Source organism: Nannospalax galili, unplaced genomic scaffold (assembly GCF_000622305.1).
Source record: "Nannospalax galili isolate Female #2095 unplaced genomic scaffold, S.galili_v1.0 scaffold233, whole genome shotgun sequence".
Taxonomy (NCBI): domain Eukaryota; kingdom Metazoa; phylum Chordata; class Mammalia; order Rodentia; family Spalacidae; genus Nannospalax; species Nannospalax galili.
Genome location: NW_008333818.1, coordinates 1,615,182 through 1,624,537, shown reverse-complemented (window position 1 = coordinate 1,624,537; position 9,356 = coordinate 1,615,182). Strand labels below are relative to the sequence as shown.

At 39.6% G+C, this 9,356-nt stretch overlaps 1 protein-coding gene across 1 annotated transcript; it reads right to left on the bottom strand.

Moving 5' to 3' along the window:
- Positions 1-796: 796 nt before the first annotated feature.
- Positions 797-1,729, bottom strand: LOC103730436 (olfactory receptor 2A2-like). Its single transcript, XM_008828653.1, has one exon. It carries the CDS (start codon positions 1,727-1,729, stop codon positions 797-799), a length of 933 nt encoding a protein of 310 aa, XP_008826875.1.
- Positions 1,730-9,356: the final 7,627 nt, after the last annotated feature.

Here is a 9,356-nt window from a genome sequence, read left to right as displayed (position 1 = left end):
AAGAATAAGTACATACTATGCCCCATTCATCCACTAGGGTATGCATCACCTACACCCCCAAGGAAAAGTGACTCTTCCCTTAGCTATGGACTGCCAATAGATCCTAGAATGGGATGGGGCATCAAAGAGCCCCTTTCCCTTCCATGGTATAATTTCTGTGGGGGTGTCTTTTTGAGTCAGGGTCTCCCTGTAGCCCCAGCTGCTCTGGAACCTGTACGTAGACCAGGCTGGCCTTGAACTCACAGAGATTCACCTGCCTTTGCCTCCCGAGTGCTGGGATTAAAGGCGTGCGCCATGGCTAGTTCACGGTATAATTTTTAACTGACTTGTTTTTGTTCAAGTAACCACAGCTGCTGTTAGTTCATGTGTGTGACAGTCATGCTGTGTCCAGGGGAGAGCATTTCACAGCACCCGTCCCCAACCTCCAGATCTTACATCTTTCCACCCCTTCTACAGTGTTCCCTGAGCCTTGGAGGGGAGGGATGATAGCAGTGAGGGCTCAGCCGTCAATGAGACATCTGTATTGTTAGATTTTTAGGAATCTCCACCGACCTCTACCGTAGCTGGACTTTTCCCTTTGATTCACAGCTTCGCCAGCATTTGCTGCTAACCTAGAAACTGGATTAGCAATGTAAACTATGGTAATATGTAGTTTTCCCTCTATTTTTTCCCTAATTCCAGAGCTAGACTTCGAGTAATCACCATTTTTCTATCAGACTTCTAACTGGGAAGTCTGAAGCTCTTGCTTCAGCAGCATCGTTCAGGAAGACTGCCCAACCCGTATTCTCTGTGCCCCTCACACAGACCCCTTCTTCTGCAGTGCTCTGAGGAAGGCTTCCTTTACCTGGGCGTTCCTCAGGCTGTAGATGAGGGGATTCAGCATTGGGTTAAAGAGACTGTGGAACAGAGACAGCATTTTCTCTTGCTCCACTCGCTGATCAGAGTCAGGGACCATATAAACTAGCATGGCTATCCCAAAGAAGAGTCCCACCACACAGAGGTGGGAGGAACATGTGGAGAAGGCCTTCCTGCGGCCTTCCCCTGATTGGATTTTTAGGATGGCCCAGAGAATGTGAGTGTAGGAAACAAGCATTAAACAAAGAGGCCAAACCAAGACAAAAACACATGCTGCGAGGATGACCACTTGGTTGATCCAGGTGTCAGCACAAGCCTGTTTTAAGACAGCCAGGATTTCACAGAAGAGGTGATTCACTTCTCGGGATCCGCAAAAGGTTAGCCTTAGTAGGAGAATTGTGTGAACAAAGGAAAGGATAAATCCACATGACCAAGAGGTGACAGCCAGGGCCACACATACTCTCCAGTTCATGATGACAGTGTAGTGTAGTGGGTGGCAGATGGCCACATAGCGGTCATAAGACATGGCTGCTAGGATCAAGCACTCTGCAGCAGCAAAGGCCAAATACAAGAATGTCTGCAGAATACATGGAGCAAAGGCGATGGTTCTCTTCTGGTTCACAAGGTTGGCCAGCATCTTAGGGACATTGTTGGAAGCATAGAACATGTCAAGGATGGCCAGGCGTGAGAGGAAGAAGTACATGGGGGTATGCAGCCTGGGATCCAGGTAGATGAGTCCCAAGATTATGCCATTTGCCAGCAGCCCAAGGATGTAGAGCAGAGAGAAGACCCAGAGTAGGAAGAGCTCTATCTCTGCACTGAGGTGAAGTCCCACAAGGATGAAGTCTGCCTCCCATGACTGGTTGCCTCCCATTCCTTTATGACAGCTTATCAAGCAGTGAAGTGTGATAGGAAACCCAGAGCTGCAGAATCAATGGGAACTGGATTTATTTACCTTAAAATGACTGACGGGAAGGTTCCATGTTGGTTCCTATTTCACAGCTTTCACGTATCCCAATTTACATCTCCATATTTGAAACTTTTTAATGAAATACATTTAGGCAGTGAAGAGTCTATCAAGAATTATTCAAAGAACCCTCATATACCCTTATTCAGAATCATTATAGACTAGTATGTCTTTTTTATTTATTTTGTACTCTCTCTATATAATTAATATTTTGAACCATTTAGTTAAATGTCCCATTATGATTATGAAAATCAGAAAGTGTAATGTTTGCGTGTTTGTTTTCTCTAATATCTCATATCCTCATTCCACCTATTTGTTGCACTAAATTTTCTTGTCTCCCTCCCTGGGGGGCCCACGCATGCCCTCTGAGGACTCTAGTGTCTCCCTAACTCAGACTGACAAAATCAGCATAACACATTCTATTTGGGTTTTGCATAGTTTATGACACCAGGAGGGGGTGACTCCATGGCCGTTCACTTACTCCCCAGCCCTCACAGCTCCATTCCCCATGTTCAAAATGGTGATCGCTCCATCCCTTTCCCAAGTGTGTTCAGTGTGGGTCTCTGGATCCACCCCCCCGATCAATTCTAGCCTTTCAGAGGACCTTCTGGGTTACACTCTCCACCCAGGCAGAGCCTAATATAAGATTTCACATTCTACTTATTATGATCTCTTCTAAGTCTCTTTGCAACTGGAGTATGTCCTCAATTTTTATATCTGCTTTTCTAAGCATTGACATTTTGAAGTGTATACAGATTTTTTGTAGGCTGTCCTGCAAGTTGGGCATATACAATACTTCCTATGTTTTGATTCAGATTATTTACTTTCTGCAAAAAGTGTCCCTGGTGCATTATGTGTAGGTATAGATATTAATCTGTTCCATTATTGAGAAAAAGCCAGCTTGGATCTCTTGATAAACATGATGCACCCCAGATAGCTCCATTGTATAGTTATTATTCTCCCCATTTAATTTCTGGGATATCTACTAAAATTATTATATAATTAACTTTCAGTCCCTAGTTTTAGCTTTATTGATTATCTTGCCTGACCCAGTTATTGGTAATGATGATGGAAAATGTGTGATCCCAATTCTGTCATTGCTCTTACGTCTATTAATTGGCAATTATGTCTAAACGTGCTCCGTTGATCCCTCTGCTATCTGCCTGGACTTACTAATTTTGTTTTCAGTGGGTGATATTCCATTTTTATCACTACTTTGATGCTTCATGTTTCTCTATGTGGACCTTCCAAGTCTGTTACCTGTTTCTTTCACTTGCTTTGTTTTTGAACTCTTCCTTGCTTCTCAAGGAACACATTTCACTGACTTAGCCACAGTCTCTCCTCTGTACTCCAGCCATAGAACAATGTTTTTCCCCTCAAAGGTCTAATTATTTTGATGAAGAATAATACTCATCAACCAATATATAAACCTTATTGGACTCTTAATTCTTTTTTGTTTAGTGCTGAAGATTGAACCTAGAACCTTATAGATGCTAGGCAAGGTTTCTGAGATAGCTACAGCCTTAGCTCAATAATTTAAATTTTATCATGAGCACAACCTGAATTTTTGATAACCTCATTTAAAAATAAGAGTATTTAATTTGTGGAAATATGTAAAAGGGCAGCAGAGGAAAAAACAATCTCAAGATTAATTCTGAAAAGGGTATGTAGAGAGCTGAGTTCAAATCAGTAGTAGTCAAATCTACTTAAATAAATTAACATTAGCAAGGAGGAAACTAATCTTGATGTAATGTATTATCTTATTTTTAATGAAAATGCATGTTTGTAATCCTAATACCATATTAAGCACTAGGTTTTCCTTACCATATCACTTTTAATCTTGTCTGGAAAATTATGTATTTGTGAATAATTTACCTTTAGGGATTAATTTTTCACAAGCAAAAAGGATCACTGTTGAAAATTCTTACTTTCTATCATAGATCTACATTATGGATTTTAAAGTCTTACTGCATGGTTGCTCACCTATAGATATACCATGAACTATTTTCCGTATCAAGACATCTGCTTGCAGCATACATTGAATTGCAGACTCTTGTTCTAGTAAATATAAATGCTATAGTTTATTTTATATATAATCTTTGTCTTAGTTACTTTTTTGTTCCTGTGATAAAACACCATGACCAAGGGAACTCATAAAAAGAAGAATCTCTTTAGCTTACAGTTCCAAAGGGGCAAGAGTCCATCATGGTGGGGAGGAATGGTGGCAGGGGTGGCTGGAGTAGGAGCAGAAGCTGAGCTCTCACATCTTCAATCAGGCACAGGAAGCAAATCACAACTGGAGGTCTGGCAAGGCTTAAGAACTCTGTAAGCCCGCCCCCAGTGATGTGCTTCCTCCAGCATGGCCACACATTCTAAAACCTCCAAAGACAGTGCCACAAACTGGGGACAAGACGTCCAAGTACTTGGAATCTATGGGGTCATTCTCATTCAAACTACCACAATCTTATTATTAAATTATGTGCAATATGTTTCAGTAATCAAAGTAATGCTGATAGATATTAAAGCAAAATTATTCAGCTATATTAAGGATTATTACTGTAAGAAGTCAGCCCAAAAGGGCTTTTAATTCATTAGTCATTATTCTCTGAGGCCAGGTTTACTTACGTTATTGTCCCATTTTTGTGCTGACTCCCAGAGAGATACTGGTCTCTTATACATTGGTGAAATCTGTCTAAAATCAGCTTCCTTTGGATTGCTCTTACCTCAGAATGATACTAGATGTCAAGCAATTCTTTTAAAATTACTAGCAGCCAGGCGTGACAGTGTTTACCTTTAATCCCAGCTCTTGGGAGGCAGAGGCAGACAGATCTCTCTGTGGGTTTGAGGCCAGCCTGTTCTACATAGCAAGTTCCAGGCCAGCTGGGGTTACAGGAAGACCCTGCCTCAAAAAAAAAATTGCTTGTAAGATCGTACTTCAGAAGCTTATGTGTGGCCTGGCTGTGATGTAGTGGCTTTGTTCTCAGGATGCTGTTTTCTTCTGTTCCATCTTCAGCTCTGACAGACCTGCCATCAAAGTCAAAGGAAGTGACCTTCTATGTGACTTCTGTTTGTGCTTCTTACTTTCCAGGCTCCGCATGATTCCATGTGAAAGAACCATCCAGCCCCACGCTTTAGATTTTGTTCCTAGATTTTCTACTTCCATTAAGAGCAAGAATATGGGTTTCTCATATTCGTCTAGTTCAGAGCTTTCTTCTTAATACTAGTTTCTGGTTTTAGAGAAGGAAGTGACCTTCTATGTGACTTCTGTTTGTGCTTCTTACTTTCCAGGCTCCGCATGATTCCATGTGAAAGAACCATCCAGCCCCACGCTTTAGATTTTGTTCCTAGATTTTCTACTTCCATTAAGAGCAAGAATATGGGTTTCTCATGTTCGTCTAGTTCAGAGCTTTCTTCTCAATACTAGTTTCTGGTTTTAGAGCAAATCTTGCTTCATGGAATGATATGATTCATCAATCACATTAAACAGAAAGGATTATCTGTTTCATTTTAGAAATTCTAAGTTAACATATTTGAAAAAATAACATAACACTTAAAATGCTGAATAAATACAATTTCACTTTTATCATACATGGTTTTCAGCAAGGTTTCTATATAGTAGACGATGCAATCCCAGTTAGGACTTAAATCTCTTATGATGTGTGTTATATTACATCTGTCAATTAAGGGCCATATTTAAATGTATTGATATGTGTTATGGATGTAATGATGAATTCTAAAAAGATATGTTCACATCTTATTGGTGTAGAGAGTCTTTGCAGATGTGATTAATTTAAGGATCATGAGATAATTTTCAGTTTTTTAGATGGACCCTAATTTCAATGAGGAATGTCTTCATGGGATGAAGAGAGGAGACTTGAACTATAGAAGACACGTAGAGGTAAAAATGATGGAACAGAGTGACATCACCAGAAAGAAAAAAGAGAATGTCCAGAAGGTGCAGGAAGTAAGGGAATGTTCTCCCCGAGAGACAGAGGGAGCAGGGCTTGCTTGGTTTCACACTTCAAGTAAGATCCAGATTGTGAAAGAATGCATTTATATTGTAGTACCTGTTATGTGAGTCATAGAGAACTTAAATAGTGTCTTATACCTGCTTTGAATTGATGCTTGTGAGGAGACAGTTTAACAAAAAGAGTACTGGGGCCTTTGGAGGAACAGCTTCAAAATAACCTGAGGTAGGACTTGAAAACAGATGTGTAGACTTACAAACTTGTGCAATGTCTGAGCCCAGGAAAGGAATCAGTTGCATGAGTTTCTTTGAGAAACACAATCCCAATGAGGGAGAGAGATGAAATAATCAATTCTTTAATTTATATAAATGTATTACACTTGAGGAGGGCTGGAAGTAAATGTGTACAAAATTACTCTTGGTACAATTAAAGGATATTCCTATAATATACTAAGTGGGAACAGTAACATCCGAATTGCAAAATTTTACTTGTAATTATTGTCTGACTCCCATTTAACTTCTGAACATAAAAGAAAACGTAGCATTGAATGCAAGTCACTGTGTTGCTCTCTCATAGGTGCATTTGTTTCTTGACTTTTCAGCTTTTATAATTTTGTGTATGGATTAATAAGTCTTTTAAAACTTCATGATCATTTCTGTTTTGCCATAAACATAAATGTGGACAATATGAACATAAAAATTAATTAAAATACTGAAGCCAACGCTTATACTGAAATAGAGAAGAAAATATTACAGTGTTGGTGCCTAAAGCTTCCTATTTGCAATATATTGACTAAAACTATAGCAGTTCACAAAACAGAAAGGCTTCCATGTTTGCTTTGAGTAATTCTGCCCTTAGATAGTCCTGCCACTAAGAGTGTTCATCTAGCTAGCAGTTGGTTGGGATTCTCTTTTTTCCAACTCTAGCAGATTTGGTTGCTGACTCATCCTCTCAGTTTTTTGTTTGTTTGTTTTGTTTTGTTTGTTTGAGACAGGGTCTCCCTATAGCCCCAACTAGCCTGGAACTCATTATATAGATCAGGTTGGTCTCTCTCACAGAGATCTGCCTGCCTTTGCCCCCTGAGTGCTGGGATTAAAGACATATACCACCATGTTCATTCTTTTTCGATCTATGGCAGGAAAAAAATGTTTATATAAACTAAAATAACTTCAAGCCTGATACTTATCACGATAGGGTGATACATCAGTATAGTTAAATAATTACCTGACAAACCCATTTCTCAAGCAGTTTCAATAAGAAAAAAAAATACTGCAACAGCTAGTAGACTTTTTCTTGTGCAACAGGTTTTCCTGGAGCTGTGTCTTCATTTAAGCTAATTAATATATAAAGTTCTCATTAGTTTTGGTATTTCATGGCCTTATTCAGTGACAAAGTCTGGAGGTACCCCTCATTCTTAATTCCATTTTCTTTGAGACAGGTATACCAGCTCTGACCACCACCATCAGATCACAGTGACTGGAAATGGGAGAGGATGCCAGCAGTCCTGGGACCCCTTGTCTACTGCCCAGCACTAAGGGTAAGGGGGCACTGGTGTCTTTTCTAACTGCTTGCAGTCCACACTGAGTCAGGACAGAAGATCACTCAGCAATGACCTCTTCTGACATTGCCATGGCGATTTCTACTGCCATACTGTTCTGCTTTAACTACCCATACTAAAGACCACTTTCTATTTCAAATTGATCTCTTCAATATAAAGACATGCCAGGACTGGACTGTCCCTGAGGAAAATACTTTGAGTTAGAAGCAACCCCACAGAGAAGTCAGCTGTACCTCTAAAACAGTTATAGAATCCCAGTCTCTCTGAAAGCCTTCAAGGGATGAAGTCACACCTGTAAGAGGCTTCGAAGGACTTGCTGAAATGTCTCCATAGACCCTGAGGGGCATGGCTTTTATTTTAGAATCAGAGGACAAAATACTTCTGAGTACCTAGTGAGAGTTCAAATTCCCAGAAGGATCGTACGACATCACACTGATTTATCTTTTCCCTGAGGAGTGGGAATGTTTTATCTTGTCTCTGGAGGACAGCAAAGATTGTTGTACCTGACTGAATTTGAAGGAAAACCTCCAGGCTGTGGGGGTTTGAGGGAGGGGCAGTTACTGACATCTCATTACTCTGCACAACATTCAAGTCTCTGGAGGGTAATGAAACAGAGGCAAAGATCACCGAACACAATACCCACATACTTATAATTGTTACAGTTTTATGGCTTCACGTATCTCTACCATCCCTTCTTCCCAGTGAAGTGACATGAGAGATATTTGACAAGTATGGCTCTGCTGAGAAGCTATAACTACCTGATGCCAGGCGTATTTCTATCTGTAGGGGTCATGACGGATTACAGCAGCCATAGGCAGCGTCACTGAGTTCTCATTATATTTCAGAAAATGTACCAAGGGCTTTATGTGGACTGTGTAACCTTATCTCATCATTTTCCTGTTTATAGATGTGAAGAATGATTTTTAAACACACAGAGAGCTCTTTTCTTAGTGTGGTCAAAGGATTACAAGAAATACAGAGATGCTTCCAAAAGATGGGTAGGATCCAAACTATTTTCCCAATGATGCTCTGATGCTTTTGTCATTTTTCACTCTGATTTTCTTGTGCATGCACATTGAAGTTTCCCAGATGCTACCTGTACATGGTATTTCAATACATGAGAGGAAGAACATGTCAAGAGCAGCTGTCCACTGTTAAGCCAAACACTAAAAATTTTACAAAAATGTGAAGCATTGCAATTCTCAGTTTTTAAATTTTTTTAAAAAAATTATTAAATGTATATGAATTATTTGCCAACACATATGTAAGTAAGTGCACCTGAATTGTCAGTGCCCACAGAGGCCAGAAGAGGGTGTGGGATCCCCTGGAACTGGAGTTAACTGATGGTTGTTACACATCATGTGGGTGTTGGCAAATGAACCCAGGTCCTCTGCAAGAGCAGCCAGTGCTTTTAACTGCTAAGTCATCTCTCCAGCTCCAGTTTTCAGTTTTTAATAAGATTAATTTTTCATAAAAGACAATATATTAACTTATTATGGAAGCTTTTTAATAAATGCTTGTGGCATATGTAAAGCAAATGAATTAAAAGTAAGTGTTCCATAAATTTTCAGTTTTAATTTCTATTATAAATATCAACTCCTGCATTTACTTAAATGAAATATCATTGGATCCTCAGTAATCTTTAAGAGTTTAAAGATGTCTTCATCCAAAGCATTAAATAATAATTCCATGGAATGATAAATCACCAATTTAGTAAGTATTAGTGTTGTAACAACTGATCTTCATTTACTGTCAGGAGTGCAAGGTCAGGGTTGTGGTTTAGTTTGTAGCATGTTTGTCAAGTATGCATAAAGCTCTGGATTGAATTCTCAGCCTCACATAAAACCTGAAGTCATGACACAGGCTTGCAATCTCAGCACTCAGGAGGTGGAAACAGAAGGATCAGAGGTTCAAAGACATCTTTGGCTACATAGAGAGCTTGAGGACACCTTGGGCTATATCAGTTCTCATCTCCAAACACAAAACAAAAAAAAAGTTTCATTTTGTA

Excerpts from the sequence above, each read along its gene's own strand:
- LOC103730436 (XM_008828653.1), bottom strand. The coding sequence starts at position 1,729 with ATGGGAGGCAACCAGTCATGGGAGGCAGACTTCATCCTTGTGGGACTT.